This window comes from Canis lupus (assembly GCF_048164855.1).
Source record: "Canis lupus baileyi chromosome 5 unlocalized genomic scaffold, mCanLup2.hap1 SUPER_5_unloc_2, whole genome shotgun sequence".
Classification (NCBI taxonomy): domain Eukaryota; kingdom Metazoa; phylum Chordata; class Mammalia; order Carnivora; family Canidae; genus Canis; species Canis lupus.
Window position 1 is genome coordinate 358483 of NW_027326409.1, and position 19559 is coordinate 378041.

The following is a 19559-nucleotide window of genomic DNA, read 5'->3' on the forward strand; positions in this document are numbered from 1 at the left end:
TCTAAGTCGTTGGGCTTAGTCCCTGAGACATTGAGGCGAGGCCCACTTGCCTTATTGCTGGCGCGGGAGTGTATCGCACTAGAGGCGGTGAAACCTGTGTCACTGAAGCCTGTCGGCTTCATTATGAAAAAGAGATCTACAGCGCGGAATGGGTGGGGCCTGCTGCGCTTCGGCTTCAACCTCAGGCCTCTGAGGGTCAGGTCGCCGCCTATGACTATGACTGTTGACAGCTTCCACAGCCCCGGTCCCGGATACCACATCAGATATCAAGATCTCCGGGGAATCCACAGAGCTGTGATTGAGGGCGATACAGAAAAAATGCAGGAGATACAGCAGTTGCTGGTTTTTGGTTTACATGACTTAAATAAAAGGGACAGGAAGAACAGGTAACAGGGCTTTTGAGGCGGGCGGGAGGAGTCGGGGCGAGCAGTAGAGGGGCTCATGACATTAAAAGCAAAAATTCTGGAGTTTGATTCAGCCACAGACACAAAAAAAAACGCCTCTGAATCAGAAAGTAATATTAGCAAAATAAAAGAGAATGTACTTGCAAAATATTTACAACATATGTTTTGGAGAAAAAGAACATCTTCGTTTTACAGGGAAGTTATTACAGGAATGAGATAGGGGCCCCTGGATGGCTGAGTCAGTTGGCCTCTTCTGACCTCCTCTCAGGGTCATGATCTCTGGGTCCTGGAGCTTAGCCCCTGGTGAGGCTCCCTGCTCAGTGGAGAGTCTGCTTTTCTCTTTCCCCCTCCCCTCTGCTGGTGTTCTTAATTTCAAATAAATAAAATATTTTAAAAAGAGGCATAAAATCCCATTTTCCATCTCAAGCTTTGTGAAGATAAGGAATGATGTTACTTATACTACTTAAAATTTAAGTTGTTTTGGACTTTTCAGATAGTTTGGTGGTTATGTACCACATTGAAAAATAAGTATTTCCTTGAGCCATGAAGCTTATTGATGTAAAATATCTTTAGGAAATAATTAGAAATAAATAATATACAATATGCTATTCTCAGCACTATTTACAATAGCAGTGTATTAAGGAGTCACTTAATGGCCTGTATTTGTAAATGGCAGTGTATCCAGAGGCTGGACTACTATGTGACCACTGAATGTGGCAGAGATAATTGATACACATTAACATGCAAAGCTGTACTTTGGATCATTAAATGAGTGAAAAATTGTTTTGATGATACATACATATAAGCAGACAATGGTTTTGAGTTAGCCAAAAAGATGTGCAAATATAAAATTAGTTATCTTCAAACATTTGGATTCTAAGTGGATTTTTCATTTTCTTAAAATCTGTGATTTCTATAGGAAAGATACATAAAAATTCTAAGAAAGGTTTATTATCAATGAACTAATCCAGGAGAACAAGAATATGAATCTTGTGTAGACAAAAAATAGTTTCTACTTATTTACTTTAAAGAGATTTTATCGATTCATTTGAGAGAGAGACCAGGCAAACAAGCAGCAGGGAGGGGCAGGGGGACAACAAGCAGAAACCCATGGAGCAGGGAGCCTGATGATGTAGGGCTCGATCCCAGGACCCCTACACTTGAGCCAAAGGCAGATGCCTAACTGAGTCACCTAAGCGCCCCTCTTCCTATTCAAAAAAAATTGATGGGAGAGGATTGGTATTTTCTAACAACCTTTAGCCTCTTCAGAACTAAGGGGAATATTTTTATCTGTATTGTAGGTTGTATTACGCATACATTAAATATATACATACGGTTTTATTTATTTTTATTTATTTTTTTAAGGATTTTATTTATTTATTCACGAGAGACACACACAGAGAGAGAGGCAGAGACACAGGCAGAGGGAGAAGCAGGCTCCATTACAGGGAACCCGACGTGGGACTCGATCCTGGGTCTCCAGGATCACACCCCAGGCTGCAGGCGGTGCTCAACCGCTGCGCCACGGGGGATGACCTATACATATGTTTTTATTATGTGCAGCTTTATAACATCTAATAAGTGAACGGTTAATGATTTTATTTTGGTTAAATCCTTATAAAAATAAAAAATAAAAAATACAAATGGTATTGCAAAACCTTATAGAATTTTTGTTGTATCCCTCTTCTGAAAAAAAATTAAAAAATAGCAAATACACATTTTATTGCTATTTCAAAAATATTAGTTTACTTCACAAAAGTTTTCTTTAAAAATATTGAACTTTCTTGGTGCCTTGGTGGCTGTTTGTTGAGCATCAGACTCTTGATTTTGGCTCTGGTCATGATGTTAGGATTGTGGGGTTGAGCACCCTGTTGGGCTCCATGTTCAATGGGGAGGCTGCTTGAGATTGTCTCCCTATCTCTCTGCCCCTCTGCCCTTCACCGCACTCCTGCATTCTCTCTTTTTCCAAGAAATAGATAAATCTTTAAAAACTACAGAGCTCTCCAAATGAATTTTTTAATAATAAATTTATTTTTTATTGGTGTTCAATTTGCCAACATACAGAATAACACCCAGTGCTCATCCCGTCAAGTGCCCCCCTCAGTGCCCGTCACCCATTCACCCCCACCCTCCTCCCCTTCCACCACCCCTAGTTTGTTTCCCAGCGGTAGGAGTCTTCATGTTCTGTCTCCCTTTCTGATATTTCCTACCCATTTTTTCCCCTTCCCTTCTATTCCCTTTCACTATTATTTATATTCTCCAAATAAATTTATGTATTCTTTCAGTCCATTTATTTCTCAGACAAACCTGAACACAAGTTATGTAGCAGACATAGTCTACTCAGGATCTTTTCAATTTTAACAAGACTTCAGGGACTCCTGGGTGACTCAGTGGTTGAGCATCTGTCTTTGGCTCAGAGAGTGATCCCAGAGTTCTGGGATCGAGTCCCACATTGGTCTCCCCGTGAGGCACCTGCTTCTCCCTATGTCTGTGCTTTCTGTCTGTGTCTCTCATGAATAAATAAAATCTTAAAAAAGAAGACTCCATGTTGCCCAGTATGAGCAAGATGAGAAATTTTATGTATTTAGGTTTTAAGGCTTTCATTTTTAAGTAATCTCTCTACCCATCATGGGGCTGGACATTTAAGGACACATGCTCTACAGACTGAGCAAGCCAGGCACTCCTAAGATGAGAGATTTTATTTTATTTTGTAAATGATAAAAGATGTATTTATTGTAAAAAGAAAAAGAGAAGGTCATGGGAGGGGAGGAATAGAAGGAAAGCGTGGATCTCAAGCAAAATCCACCCTGAGCATGGAGCCTAATGTGGGCGTCTGTCTTCATGACCGTGAGATCATCCGGAGCTAAAACCAAAAGTTGGACACTCAGTCAACTGAGCCACCCGGGTGCCCCTAGGTGAGAAATTTTAAATGGAAGTATTAGGACTTAATCTCACGTGAAGCTTTTCCTTGGAACTTCCTGTCAAAGGAAAACATTTCTGAATCAGAAATTGTAAAAGATTACCTTTACCTGCCCTTTTGACATTGCAATAATACTAAATACTAATATTGGTAATTGAAAATACTTGATTTCTATGAATCTAAACATTTTCTATTAATTAAAATGCTTAGTAAAATGAGCTTCCCACCACCCCCCCAAAAATAAAAGAACTCTCCCCGTTTATTTGAATCCTGAGTTTCTTTTGACTTAAAATCCCTTGAAACTTAAAGTAAGGGTTGCTTTAAAAACATTCTTTTGTTCTTTTAGTCCTCTCTTCTCATAATGCTTTCAACTACTGAAAATTATTTTAGCTCTTGAACAATGTAATTCCAAGCATAGGACTAGAAGTGCAACAGACCTGTTGTATATGTCACTATTATTTCACTTAAGACACACCGTAGATTGTATGATGCCCCACTATTTATGTACCAAGAAGAAATTTTTAGAAATCATGCCAGTTATAGTTTTAAGACATTTTGAATTAGAAATTGGATTCCGATGTCAGAGATATTAAAAGGTGACAAAATGAGCATCTTGGAATCATTGAAATAGAGTATTCTTGCTCATCCTTAAACGTAGCTGCAAAGTGGGCATAATTGGATTGTTTTCCCTAATTGTAGTGGGTCTTTGTAAGTTGTAGTAATAGCTATAATAATATTTGTGCTAGGAACTAGTATTCTAAAACTTTGCATGGATCCTCATTTAAGGATCACGACAAGAGGTCTTGTGAGATAAGTACCTTTTATTTTATTTATTATTACTATTGTTTTGTAACCTCTATAACCAACAGGGGTCTCGAACCCCTGGCTCCCGAGATCGAGTGACATGCTCTTCAGAGTGAGCCAGACAGGCGACCTGAGACAACTATTTTTATGCCCATTTTGTGGATGAGGAAATTGCGATAAGGCTAAATGGTCACTGTGAAGCGACAGAGTTAAAGTGGGAATCAAACCCAGGTTGAGCTGCCTCCTGAGGTCATGCTCTTCCTAAACAGATAGGCTGCTCTTTTAATAGAGCGGTGAAGAATCACTAATAAATATTGTACTTTCTTCCAAAGAAAACTAAATCTTTGTTTTGGAGTCATGAGAATAATACAGTATTTAACATTTACAATTCTGTGAATTAATTTGAATGTTTTGGAAAGGTACACTGTAATTTCCTGACAAGTCCTTTCATGCTCACAGGACGGCTCTCCACTTGGCGTGTGCCATTGGGAGTGTAGATATGGTGAAGATCCTGGTACTTTCTCAATGCCAGCTAAACCTCCGTGATGGAGAAAACAGGACAGCTCTCGTGAAGGTGGGTGGTCACACCTATGTCTGCCTGAGGTGGATTGGATTGAAGTCCTTGGAATGAACATTTGTTGCAATTAAACATAACTCATTGGTGAAACTTGTGGCATGTTTCCTTTCAGTTCCCAGAATTTACATTCTGTTTCTCGTTATAATGCTGACAGGCTGTACAATGCCAAGAAGAGGCATGTGTAGATATTCTTCTCAGAAAAGGTGCTGATGTAAATACTAAGGATTTCAAGGACAACACCGCTCTCCATTATGCGGCCTATGAGGGAAATATCTCAATAGCACGCAAGCTGCTTTTGAATAAAGGAGATATAGAGGCCAAAAACAAGGTACAGGTCAAGTTTTTTTTACAACGTATTTCACATTATAAATAAATAAATAAATAAATAAATAAATCAGTAAATCAATCAGTAAATAAATAAATAAATGTAGCTGCAAAAGGTTTTTCAACATGTATATGTAGATATATTTGTACTATAGCACATATATATATGAAGACATCGACACTGAATTTTATACAGCAGGTCCTGTCATCATGGAAACAACTCCAAAACCAAGGCAGAGGGAGGGAAAGAGAAAAGTAATGCATATAGTAAGGAAACATTCTGTCTGCTAGCTACCCTTCCACCCCAGAAAGAAAATCTTCCCCTTTGTGCCTGGGAGTAGATGGTGCCCTCAGAGCCCACAAAGGATTGAAGGCCTAGAGGGGAGTGTGGTGTTGATGGAGGCCGAAAGCTGTGCAGGGGCTTAGGAAATGGATGCTTCTGGGGATGAGTAGGAGACCGTGACCCAGAGGAGTAGCTTGGGTGAATGTAAATGGGAGGAGAAAGCAGCAGGTTGTAATAGGCCTTGGGCACTCTAGGCCCTAAGGTTCAGAAGATGAGAGCAGGGGGATCAGGTCATGACATCCTACAGGTGGTATCTGCTTGTGCTGGTAGCCACTCTGCCAGCCATGTACCACGGTGAGGCCTCCCATTCCGGAGAGTAGCTCCTGCTCAGCCTATGTATTTCCTCAGTGGGGTGGTAGGTGTGCATGGGGAGCTGGTGATGACCACACTTGCCAGTCTCCCTGTGCTTTCTTTGACGTGCATTACCTTCAGTCGCTGCCCTTGCAGAAACACTGTTGTGTGTCATAGATAGGGTCGATTTTTCATATTTGGAAGCTCAAACATTTCCTGGATGAAAATATTTTGAAATAACTGTCTAAGCTTTTGCTTTAAATAACAACACTTTTTATTTTTGAAGATTGTATTTATATGAGAGAGAGCAAACAAGAGTAGGGAGGAAAGGCAGAGGTAGGGAAAGAAACGGCCTTCCCACTGAGCCAGGTAGCCTGATGCACGGGGCTTGATGTCAGGAGTGGGATCGTGACCATAACCAGAGAGAGATGCTTGACCCACTGAGCCCCCCAGGCTTACCATAATACTTCTTCCTTCCTGCCTTCCTTTTTTTAATTAAGCTTTTTTATTTATTTATTTTTTCACCTCACACTCTGGGGTTTATGTACTTATTTTATCTTTTAGTTTTTTCTTTTTCAAAATTTTTTTAGTTGGAGTTCAGTTTGCCAACAAAGAGCACAGCACCCAGTGCTCATCCCGTCAAGTGCCCCCCCCTTGGTGCCCGTCACCCAGTCACCCCAACCCCCCACCCACCTCCCTTTCCACCATCCCTTGTTTGGTTCCCAGAGTTAGGAGTCTCTCATGTTCTGTCCCCCTCACTGATATTTCCCACTCGTTTTCTCTGCTTTCCCCTTTATTCCCTTTCACTCTTTTCTATTCCCCGTATGAATGAGACCATGTAATGTTTGTCCTTCTCCGATTGCCTTACTTCACTCAGCATAATACCCTTCAGTTGCATCCATGTTGAAGCAGATGGTGGGTATTTTTTGTTTCTAATTGTTGAGTAATCTGTGGTATATGTCCACAATGGAATATTACTCAGCCGTGAGATTTTATTTTTTGCGGGGGAGTGAGCATGTACAAGCAGGGGGTGTTGTGGGGGCAGAGGGAAAAGAAAGAGAGTAAGAATCTGAAGTAGACTTTGCGCTGAGTCTGTCGCAGCGCTGGATCTTATAACTCTGATCATCACCTGAGTTAAGACCAAGAGTCAGATGCTCAACGGACTGAGCCACTCAGTTGCCCCTAAATAATGATACCTCTAAAGAAGCATTAGAGAAGGCAAGTTTCTTTTATGTATTTATGGCAAATATTTATGAGAACACAGAATGTGTTCTGAAACTTTATTTTCAAAAATGTTTTCTCACCCAGTTTGTTTTCTTATTTAGTGTCAAACAACAGAGGAAAGCAAAATTTGCCTTGGAAATAGGCTTTGTCTTAAAACACAAAACAAGTGTATTTTACAATATCAAATCTTGCTGCTGTTGAGAAGTTCCTATTTGATCAAAAAGTGATTGATTAACACGGTCAGAGTTTGTCTTTTATCAGCCTTGACTTAAGAGGGACAAAAGAGGGGCAAAGGAGAAAGCAGTCAGGAACATGCAGAGCGATTTAGAAATTTGGCAAGTGAGGGGAAATATCAAGACAAGGTTTTGGGATTGTGTTTGTTTTTCTTAGTGTTTATGTTTAGGTAAGGAGTCTTCAATTTTCAGGGATAATAATTCTTACTTTACGAACCCGTGAGTGTGTTGTAAACTTATATAGAGATCAATTCTAGGAGGACTCTAAGGACATCAGATTGGCAGTAAACAGGTGGTTGAATGGGCACAAAAAGGGACGCCTGTGTGGCTCAGTGATTGAGCATATGCCTTCGGCTCAGGGCATGATCCCGTGGTCTCCGAATCGAGTCCCACATGGCACTCCTTGAATGGAGGAGCCTGCTTCTCCCTCTGCCTGTGTCTCTGCCTGTCTCTCTCTCTTTCTCTCTCTCTCTCTCTCTTTCATCTCTCATGAATAAATCAATAGAAATCTTAAAAAAAAAACAAAAAGTGGACAAGCAGAGGAAAGAACACAGTATAGTATTTTGCAGCTATAGCCACTTAGATACGAGTCTAAACTCTGCTTGCAAATCTAGAATGTCTTGATGGGAAGGATGTAAGGAGTGTGTAAATAATGGAATCAAGTTGCATTTTGAGTTTACTAGTCCTTGTTCTACCTCTAGCCATGGAAATTGAATGCAGGTTTGATAAGTGACTCATTTCTGTTTTTGGCTGAATCCTCAAGTGATAGGGAGAATTGGCCACATAGGTGAAAGAGGAGACTGGCATGGTTGTGTACTGTACTACTTCTCAGCTAGACTTGTGCTGGTGAATCACAGTCAACTAGGGAATTTAAAAGAATTTACAAGCCTAAACTGTCCCGTGAAGATTTCGATGGAGTGAATCCAATAATGTGTGTACGCAGAAATTTGGAAATAGGGTTTTGAGATTCTGTTACAACTCTTGGCTAACAACTACTGAATGGGTAGGTATACATATACAAATTTAGAGATGTAAAAATATTAAATCTCTGGAAGAGATTTAACTGAAGTTGGATACTGGCTACTTCCTTCCACTCTCTCCAACATTAGCCTTTCATCTGTCTGTATCTCTTTGAGAATTACAGATGAAAATTATTGGTCATCTCTGTTGGCTTGAAAAATAATTACCTTTTCTTCCAACTATCAGTCATTCACCGGCACCCAGATGGGAAGTCTTTATGAGTAGTCTTTTAATAAGTAGAGTCTGACCCTTTAAAGATTTTACGTGGTTTGCTACCATTCTGATTATTACAAGCAGGGTTTTCCCAATTGCAGCAGTAGAAATCCGTGAACCTTCTTTTTTAGTTGAAGCTGTGGGATAGACTATCTTAGGATGTCTTTCAAATTCATAGGGCCCTGGCATAGTGCATAATCACTACTGTGTTAAACATTCAGCATGTAGTTAGTGACAATACAGATGGTAATTGTTTTAATAACTTTGCTTCAGCATTCCTCTGAACTCCAGTCTGTTCGGTTAGCAATGTGAGGGAAGTAAATACAAATAGATTGTAGTTGAAACAAGCATTGGAAAATTCTGACAGTAGGTGTTAATGAGTCTTCACAGCAATTTTCCTTAGAAGGTGGGGCCTAATTTGTTGGTAAAACATGATCCTGATGCTTTAGGAAAGGTTTGATGTCCAAGTGTTTGTTTTACGCACGGCCATTGGAAACAGTCACAGCAAATAGAAAAACACAAGTAGGCTATAGACTAAATGTGGCCCCCGGATGTATTTAGTTTCCACTGTCAGTTGAGCTAACACTTAAAATTATGGCACGCATGTAGAACTCTGGATTTTGAGCTTTTCTTACAGATCACTTCTGGTACCTTGAGCCCATGCTGCTGTTTGGTATGCTGTGCAGAGGCTGTCCCTTTATAGGAGGCGTGTGTCTCCAGTTTGCTCGTGTCCCCGCCTAGGTTCTTCACTGACTCGTGTCACCTGCTTTGCCTCCATAAGCACTGAGTTTACAATTACTGTTTTATGGTATATGTTGACAAAGATTTCAAGATTTTCAAGACACTCCATATTTAATTTGTAATATATATTTTGTATTTTATGTTAATTTCTTAGGATTGGGATTGAATTTTCTGTTTCTTTGTCACCTTATTTTTTTCATTACTTTATTCAGTAATTGATGAGAGACACACAGAGAGAGGCAGAGAGCTAGGCACAGGGGGAAGCAGGCTCTCTATGGGGACCCTGATATGGGCTCGATCCCAGGACCCTGGGATCATGATGTTCACCCTCTGAGTCACCCAGGGCCTCGGGATGAATTTTCTAAGTTAAGAATTGAAAGTCGTTTTTTTTCACAAACATTTTTTCTATATATGTACAGTAATCATGTACCTTTTGGAATATCTGCAAGCCATGTGAAGTTAATCCTGGTTCTACTTGGATAGATTATGCATATTTCAGACAGTATTCTCTTTCTCCTTGGTATTATTCCCTAAATACGCAATTTATATAGTAGCTTTTATTATACTAAAAATAATCCGTATAAAGCAGTATTAGAATTTGTGATTAATAGTTTTTACTTAATCTCAGTTTCCCAACATGTAAACACCCAGTGCTCATCTAGTATTAGAATTTTTATTGGTAAGTCATGACATTTTTATTTCTGATTTACACTTAGTCTAAATTATAAAATAATCATAAATAACAATGATAATAGAAACTAGAATACAAACAGGTTTTTTTAGAAGTAGATGTGCATTAGGTTCTCAGAATGAGTATAGTAGAGAATAAAATCTCATTGACTTATTTCACTTAGCATAATACCCTGAGTCAGTCAGAGAAAGACAATTATCATATGATCTCATTCATATGTGGAACTTAAGAAACAAGACAGAGGAGAAGGGGAAGAAGAGAAAAACTTAAACCAGAGAGACTGAGGGAGACAAAGCCTAAGAGACTCTTAATCATAGGAGCCAAACTGAAGGTCACTGGAGGGGTGGAGTGGAAGGATGGGATAACTGGGTGATGGACATTAAGGAGGGCACATGATGGAATGAGTCCTGGGTGTTACATAAGACTGAGGAACCACTGACTTCTACCTCTGAAACTAATAGTATGTTATATGGAACTGAATTTGAATAAAAGGGTAAAAATGAGAAAAATCTCATACTGAGCTTTCTAACAGTTAAGAAAAAACTTTATCATGGTATAATAGGAGAAAGTCCAAGGACTATTTATTTAGTTATTTATTTTTAATATTTTATTGTTCTTATTTTTTATTTTAAACAAAAAAACCCACAATTTTTTATTGGAGTTCAATTTGCCCACATAAAGAATAACACCGAGTGCTCATCTCATTGTGGGCCCACCTTAACCAAAGATTATTTAGTATTAAGTGGTCAAAATTCATTTGAAGCTTCTTTCTTTTATTTTTATTTATTTACTTTTCTTTTTAATTTTTAAAAGGTTTCTTTATGCATTTTAGAGAGACAGCACACACATGCACAGGCTTGTGGGGGTGGGGGAGGTGGAGAGGGAGAGGGAGAGAGAGTGTCTTAAACAGACTTGGTGCTCAGTGCCAGGGGAGCCCCGAATCCAATGTGGGGCTGGATCCCACGACCCTGAGATCACACCTGAGACAAAACCAAGCGTCCCTCAACTGCCTGCACAACCCAGCTGCCCTGAAACCTAGCTCTTTTCATTCAGAGTCCATCTCCTTAGTGACTCATTTGGAGCTGGAGTGTTTTATGTTGACATCTGGGATCCCCATACCATTGATAGATGAGAATCCAGCAAGTTTGTACAACCTGGAGAAAACCCTTACCTTTATTGGAAAGTTCTTAAAACTATATCCCTGGGAACTCTTGTTTCTCAAGTATTAATGTTTGCTACAAAAGAAGGAATTGTCAAATGGGGATAAGCAAATGTAAATGGGGTTCATTTGTGCTAGATGTATAGTGCAGTTTTGTAATGTTTCACAAACATAGATGATCATTGAATCTTTCTTTTGGGGGACAGTATCTCTTGCAAATCATGTGTTCTTTGGAATATAATTGAAGAAACACTACTCCGGAGATATCCATTAAAATCAGTAACGATACTTTAAATATTTACTACTGTGTTTTAGAGAGTGGAGATACAGAGATAAAAAATAACCCCTCCCCTCTAGAATCTTTTGGTTTAGATGGTGCAGAAGAAAATAACTAGGGTATACCATGATATATATTGTGAGCGAAGCAAAGATTCTTGGAGCCAGGCAATGTTTGAAGCGAGTTTGTGGAATGACTGCAGGTAATCTGTTGAAGAGGAAGAGGAGGTCTATTTTATTATTTTTATTTTAGTTTTTAAAAAGACTTTATGTTTTTGAGAGAGACAGAGAGTGAGCAAGCAGGAGAGAGAGCACGAGTGGAGGGGAGGGGCAGAAGGAGAGGGAGAAGCTAACTCTTTGCTGCAGAGGGAGCCCAAGGTGGGACTCCATCCTGAGACCCTGGGATCATGACCTGAGCTGATGAGCTGAAGGCAGATGCTTGACCAACTGAGCCACCCACGCTCCGTGAGAAAGCAGTATTTTAAAAAGAAGGAGCAGCTGGTGAAACCATGGAGGGCTGAGAACGAAAGGGCTAATTTTATTTACTTTCTATGTTACATGTTTAAGTTACAGGATCGTTCAGAATTTTTACGATTCATTATCCAAATATGTAATTTTGTAAATTATAAATTTTGTTTGCACTCCTACAGGATGGCCTCACACCGCTTTTACTTGCTATAAATGAAAAAAAAGAGAAAATGGTGGCATTTTTAGTAGAAAAAGCAAATATAAATGCAGTTGACTACGCTAAAAGGTAAGGTTTTTTTTTGTGAATCTTAGTATTTGGTCGAGAGTGGTAACAATTTCTCAAGGCGGAAAGTTTAACTTAATAAGAAGAGTATTTATAAGTATAGTGAAAAATGTCAGCATGTGATCGGTTAGGTAGAAAACAATTACTCTGACAGGACATGGTGAAGAACATTGTATAGTATAATTCAGAATCCTTTGTAATATAGATTGATGTCATTTGCAATAGTTTTTTTTTTTCTGTATGATTTTACAGTAGCTAAAAGTGTTTCTTGTTGAAATTGTGAGTTTTTTCTTTTTTAGCTCAGAGCTTGATGCCAGAGTCTGGGAATTGAGCCCCACATAGGGCTCCCAGCAGGGAGCCTGCTTCTCCCTCTGCCTATGTCTCTGCCTTTCTTTCTGTGTCTCTCCTGAATAAGGAAATATAACTGAGAAAAAAAAATTTAGAGAGTCCAAGCAGAAACCTCTGAAACTGTCTCCAAGCCTTCATTTGGTAGGGTATACCAAAAACAACCCTGCATCCTAGCAGAGGTGCAGTGGGATAGTGCTAAAGGATGAAAGGCTGGTGAGCTCTATCACATTTCTGCTTGATTCACTAGTCTGGCCCATTCAGAGACAGGATAGATTGTGGCAAATATCTGTAGTTACTGTCAACTTAAACAAAGAGTAATTCCAGTCATAGTTATTGTGCGCCTCTTATTGCTTCCAGAACAGATTGATAAGACGTCAGGTACATGGTATGTGTCACCACTGATTTGGCAAATGCATTCTTTTCTAGTCCGCTAGTGAATCAGAAATAGTTCATATTCATAGAGTATAGGCAAAGTGTTCATTCATTTAATTTGCCTCAGCGTTTTATTAACTCATGGAGCTAGACCATTTGAACATCCCCAGAATATCTCATTGGCCTATCATATTGACACCATGCTAATTTGACATGAGGATCAGTAAGAGGCTATAACGCTTTGGGCCCTTGGTAAGACGGCATGAATTGACATATCCGTGAAGTTTTGAGGCATCCAGTGGGCATGCCAGGATATTCTCGCAGGAGTGAAAGAAAAATTGCCACATTTTGAATACCTTTTCACAAAGACAGAAACTGGGAGACCTCTTTGGGTTCTGGAGGTAGCATATTTTACGCCACTAATTCTCAATGCGTTGGGGGTGGGGTGGTGGGAGAAGAATTCTGCTCCTCAGGGAGCATTTGGCAGTGTCTGGAGACCTGTTTTTTGACATGTCAAAAGCTGTACATACTTAATGTATCGAATTCAGTGAGTTTGTGGATAAGTATAGACCTCTGTGAAATCATCAATGCCTTAAAGCCATAGTCCTACCCATCACCTCCCAAAGTCTCTTCCTGGTCTCATTAATTAATTAATTAATTAATTGGTAAGAACACTTAACATAAGCTCTACCCTCTTAGCAAAGTTTAAGTATACAATGCAGTATTATTAGCTATAGACACTGCTAACAATAGATTCGTCCGGAGACATTTCCGATCCTCACAACTGAGGATGTTGCTGGCATCTAGTGGGTCGATGTCAGGAGTGCTGGTAAACATACCCAAGAGAGGCCTCCACAACAATCCACCATGTCCATGGTACAAGGTTGGGAAACCTTGTCCTACATTGAGTACTCGTTTCATCCATACACCTTGGTGAAACTAAGGAATGCAAGACTTCAGTGGTCTCAGAGCAGATGAATTGTGCAGCAGGTGCAGGCTGTGCTTAGGAGTCCTCACTGCTTTGGTCGCAGGATCCAGTAGACCCTATGCTATTCATGGTGTCAGTGGTGGGGAAAAGTTGTACCGTGGATCTCAGGGCAAGCCCCTGTTGGAGAATCAGAGCACAGGCCCTCGGGGTTTTCTGATCTTGAGTCCCCATCAGAAGCTTGCCTGTAGAGGGGTCCTACGGGAGACAGAAATGACTTTATTCCTTCTGTGCTAAGTCATTGGCTGGACACAGCCTAGCAGAGACACAAGGCCTTGGTGTGAGTGCTACGGTGGATATGAAAATGTAGCAGCTGTCTACATTTTGAGCTGCAGTTCAACTGTGCTCTCTATGGTAGATCCTCTAGAAGACAAATCCAAAGAGTGCAACTCCCTGGCCTCTATATTAGTCTGGGTCCAATCGGAAGACAGATATGACATAGTATTTTAAACAGTGGAAGTAAATATAAAAAATTACTAAATGATGATGAGGTAGTAATGAGAAGGTGGGACAGAGAAGTCTGAAGTAAACTAATTCTTTGTTTTGGAGTCATGAGAATAAGCAGTATTTAACATTTACAATTCTATGAATTGATTAGCAATTTTTGAAAAGGTACACTGTAATCCTGACAAGCCCTTTCACACTCACAGGAGTTGTCTCCACTTGGCCTGTGCCAATGGCCATGAAGATATGGTGAAGCTCCTGGTAGATCGGAAATGCCAGCTAAACCTCCGTGATGTTGAAAACACGACCGCTCTACTGAAGGTGCGTGGTGACAGGTATATCTGCCTGAGATGGATTGGATTGAAGTCCTTGGAATGAACATTTGTTGCATTTAAACATAACTCATTGGTGAAACTTGTGGCATGTTTCCTTTCAGTTCCCAGAATTTACATTCTGTTTCTTGTTGTAATGCTCACAGGCTGTACAATCCCAAGATGAGGCATGTGTAGATATTCTGCTGAAACATGGTGCTAATCCTGATCTAAAAGACATCAAGGGCAACACTGCTCTCCATTATGCAGCATTAGGGGACAATGTCACAATAGCACAGAAACTACTTTTAAAGAAAGTAAATATGGAGATCAGAAACAAGGTACAGGTCAACTTTTTTTTTTACAACGTATTTTACATTATAAATAAATAAATAAATAAGTAAATAAAAATAGCTGCAAAAGTTTTCTTTGTATATGTACATATATATATGAAGACATCGGCACTGAATTTTATACAGCAGGTCCTGTCATCCTGGAAACAACTGGAAAACTAAGGCAGGGGCAGGGAAAGAGAAAAGTAATGCCTGTAGAAAGGCAACATTTTGTCTGCTAGCAACCTTTCCACCCCAGAAAGAAAATCTTCCCCTTTGTGCCTGGGAGTAGATGGTACCCTCAGAGCCCACAAAGGATTGAAGGCCTAGAGGGGAGTGTGGTGATGATGGAGGCCGAAAGGTGTGCAGGGGCTTAGGAAATGGATGCTTCTGGGGATGAGTAGGAGACCGTGACCCAGAGGAGTAGCTTGGGTGAATGTAAATGGGAGGAGAAAGCAGCAGGTTGTAATAGGCCTTGGGCACTCTAGGCCCTAAGGTTCAGAAGATGAGAGCAGGGGGATCAGGTCATGACATCCTACAGGTGGTATCTGCTTGTGCTGGTAGCCACTCTGCCAGCCATGTACCACGGTGAGGCCTCCCATTCCAGAGAGTAGCTCCTGCTCAGCCTATGTAGTTCCTCAGTAGGGTGGTAGGTGTGCATGGGGAGCTGGTGATGACCACACTTGCCAGTCTCCCTGTGCTTTCTTTGACGTGCATTACATTCAGTCACTGCCCTTGCAGAAACACTGTTGTGTGCCATAGATAGGGTCGATTTTTCATATTTGGAAGCTCAAGCATTTCCTGGATGAAAATATTTTGAAATAACTGTCTAAGCTTTTGCTTTAAATAACAACACTTTTTATTTTTGAAGATTGTATTTATATGAGAGAGAGCAAACATGAGTAGGGAGGAAAGAGCAGAGGTAGGGGAAGAAGAGGCCTTCCCACTGAGCCAGGTAGCCTGATGCACGGGGCTTGATGTCAGGAGTGGGATCGTGACCATAACCAGAGAGAGATGCTTCACCCACTGAGCCCCCCAGGCTTACCATAATACTTCTTCCTTCCTGCCTTCCTTTTTTTAATTAAGCTTTTTTATTTATTTATTTTTTCACCTCACACTCTGGGGTTTATGTACTTATTTTATCTTTTAGTTTTTTCTTTTTAAAAATTTTTTTAGTTGGGGTTCAGTTTGCCAACAAAGAGCACAGCACCCAGTGCTCATCCCGTCAAGTGCCCCCCCCTTGGTGCCCGTCACCCAGTCACCCCAACCCCCCACCCACCTCCCTTTCCACCATCCCTTGTTTGGTTCCCAGAGTTAGGAGTCTCTCATGTTCTGTCCCCCTCACTGATATTTCCCACTCGTTTTCTCTGCTTTCCCCTTTATTCCCTTTCACTCTTTTCTATTCCCCGTATGAATGAGACCATGTAATGTTTGTCCTTCTCCGATTGCCTTACTTCACTCAGCATAATACCCTCCAGTTGCATCCATGTTGAAGCAGATGGTGGGTATTTATTGTTTCTAATTGTTGAGTAATCTGTGGTATATGTCCGCAATGGAGTATTACTCAGCCGTGAGATTTTATTTTTTGGGGGGAAGTGAGCGAGCATGTACAAGCAGGGGATGTTGTGGGGGCAGAGGGAAAAGAAAGAGAGTAAGAATCTGAAGTAGACTTTGCGCTGAGTCTGTCGCAGCGCTGGATCTTATAACTCTGATCATCACCTGAGTTAAGACCAAGAGTCAGATGCTCAACGGACTGAGCCACTCAGTTGCCCCTAAATAATGATACCTCTAAAGAAGCATTAGAGAAGGCAAGTTTCTTTTATGTATTTATGGCAAATATTTATGAGAACACAGAATGTGTTCTGAAACTTTATTTTCAAAAATGTTTTCTCACCCAGTTTGTTTCTTATTTAGTGTCAAACAACAGAGGAAAGCAAAATTTGCCTTGGAAATAGGCTTTGACTTAAAACAGAAAACAAGTGTATTTTACAATATCAAATCTTGCTGCTGTTGAGAAGTTCCTATTTGATCAAAAAGTGATTTATTAACACGGTCGGAGTTTATCTTTTATCAGCCTTGACTTAAGAGGGACAAAAGAGGGGAAAAGGAGAAAGCAGTCAGGAACATGCAGAGCGATTTAGACATTTGGCAAGTGAGGGGAAATATCAAGACAAGGTTTTTGGATTGTGTTTGTTTTTCTTCAGTGTTTATGTTTAGGTAAGGAGTCTTCAATTTTCAGGGATAATAATTCTTACTTTACGAACCCGTGAGTGTGTTGTAAACTTATATAGAGATCAATTCTAGGAGGACTCTAAGGACATCAGATTGGCAGTAAACTGGTGGTTGAATGGGCACGAAAAGGGACGCCTGTGTGGCTCAGTGATTGAGCATATGCCTTCGGCTCAGGGCATGATCCCATGGTCTCCCGAATCGAGTCCCACATGGCACTCCTTGAATGGAGGAGCCTGCTTCTCCCTCTGCCTATGTCTCTGCCTGTCTCTCTCTCTCTCTCAGACTCTCATGAATAAATAAATAGAAATCTTAAAAAAAAAACAAAAAGTGGACAAGCAGAGGAAAGAACACAGTATAGTATTTTGCAGCTATAGCCACTTAGATACGAGTCTAAACTCTGCTTGCAAATCTAGAATGTCTTGATGGGAAGGAAGTAAGGAGTGTGTAAATAATGGAATCAAGTTGCATTTTGAGTTTACTAGACCTTGTTCTACCTCTAGCCATGGAAATTGAATGCAGGTTTGATAAGTGACTCATTTCTGTTTTTGGCTGAATCCTCAAGTGATAGGGAGAATTGGCCACATAGGTGAAAGGGGAGACTGGCATGGTTGTGTACTGTACTAGTTCTCAGCTAGACTTGTGCTGGTGAATCACAGTCAACTAGGGAATTTAAAAGAATTTACAAGCCTAAACTGTCCCGTGAAGATTTCGATGGAGTGAATCCAATAACGTGTGTACGCAGAAATTTGGAAATAGGGTTTTGAGATTCTGTTACAACTCTTGGCTAACAACTACTGAATGGGTAGGTATACATATACAAATTTAGAGATGTAAAAATATTAAATCTCTGGAAGATTTAACTGAAGTTGGATACTGGCTACTTCCTTCCACTCTCTCCAACATTAGCCTTTCATCTGTCTGTATCTCTTTGAGAATTACAGATGAAAATTATTGGTCATCTCGTTGGCTTGAAAAATAATTACCTTTTCTTCCAACTATCAGTCATTCACCGGCACCCAGATGGGAAGTCTTTATGAGTAGTCTTTTAATAAGTAGAGTCTGACCCTTTAAAGATTTTACGTGTTTTGCTAACATTCTGATTATTACAAGCAGGGTTTTCCCAATTGCAGCAGTAGAAATCCGTGAACCTTCTTTTTTAGTTGAAGCTGTGCGATAGACTATCTTAGGATGTCTTTCAAATTCATAGGGCCCTGGCATAGTGCATAATCACTACTGTGTTAAACATTCAGCATGTAGTTAGTGACAATATAGATGGTAATTGTTTTAATAACTTTGCTTCAGCATTCCTCTGAACTCCTGTCTGTTCGGTTAGCAATGTGAGGGAAGTAAATACAAATAGATTGTAGTTGAAACAAGCATTGGAAAATTCTGACAGTAGGTGTTAATGAGTCTTCACAGCAATTTTCCTTAGAAGGTGGGGCCTAATTTGTTGGTAAAACATGATCCTGATGCTTTAGGAAAGGTTTGATGTCCAAGTATTTGTTTTACGCACGGCCATTGGAAACAGTCACAGCAAATAGAAAAACACAAGTAGGCTATAGACTAAATGTAGCCCCTGGATGTATTTAGTTTCCACTGTCAGTTGAGCTAACACTTAAAATTATGGCACGCATGTAGAACTCTGGATTTTGAGCTTTTCTTACAGATCACTTCTGGTACCTTGAGCCCATGCTGCTGTTTGGTATGCTGTGCAGAGGCTGTCCCTTTATAGGAGGCGTGTGTCTCCAGTTTGCTCGTGTCCCCGCCTAGGGTCTTCACTGACTCGTGTCACCTGCTTTGCCTCCATAACCATTGAGTTTACAATTACTGTTTTATGGTATATGTTGACAAAGATTTCAAGATTTTCAAGACACTCCATATTAATTTATAATATATATTTTGTATTTTATGTTAATTTCTTAGGATTGGGATTGAATTTTCTGTTTCTTTGTCACCTTATTTTTTTCATTACTTTATTCAGTAATTGATGAGAGACACACAGAGAGAGGCAGAGAGCTAGGCACAGGGGGAAGCAGGTTCTCTATGGGGACCCTGATATGGGCTCGATCCCAGGACCCTGGGATCATGATGTTCACCCTCTGAGTCACCCAGGTGCCTCGGGATGAATTTTCTAAGTTAGGAATTGAAAGTCGTTTTTTTTACAAACATTTTTTCTATATATGTACAGTAATCATGTACCTTTTGGAATATCTGTAAGCCATGTGAGGTTAATCCTGGTTCTGCTTGGATAGATTATGCATATTCCAGACAGTATTCTCTTTCTCCTTGGTATTATTCCCTAAATACTCAATTTACATAGTAGCTTTTATTATACTAAAAATAATCCGTATAAAGCAGTATTAGAATTTGTGATTAATAGTTTTTACTTAATCTCAGTTTCCCAACATGTAAACACCCAGTGCTCATCTAGTATTAGAATTTTTATTGGTAAGTCATGACATTTTTATTTCTGATTTACACTTAGTCTAAATTATAAATAATCAAAAATAGCAATGATAATAGAAACTAGAATACAAACCGGTTTTTTTAGAAGTAGATGTGCA

At 40.0% G+C, this 19559-nt stretch overlaps 1 protein-coding gene across 7 annotated transcripts in view; it reads left to right on the forward strand.

The window, feature by feature from the left end:
* LOC140629402 (ankyrin repeat domain-containing protein 26-like) overlaps window positions 1–19559 on the forward strand; it is a 147091-nt gene continuing 127532 nt past the window's right edge. For 2 of the 7 annotated variants that reach the window (XM_072818849.1, XM_072818848.1), the window contains exons 1-6: window positions 20–386; window positions 4588–4702; window positions 4860–5033; window positions 11871–11974; window positions 14327–14441; window positions 14599–14772. In XM_072818849.1, the coding sequence (XP_072674950.1) occupies window positions 124–386; window positions 4588–4702; window positions 4860–5033; window positions 11871–11974; window positions 14327–14441; window positions 14599–14772 (945 nt within the window). In that variant the 5' untranslated portion in view covers window positions 20–123. Of the gene's footprint in view, window positions 387–4587; window positions 4703–4859; window positions 5034–11870; window positions 11975–14326; window positions 14442–14598; window positions 14773–19559 lie in introns of all 7 variants that reach the window. The other 5 variants (XM_072818852.1, XM_072818850.1, XM_072818846.1 and 2 more) reach the window with 5 other exon arrangements.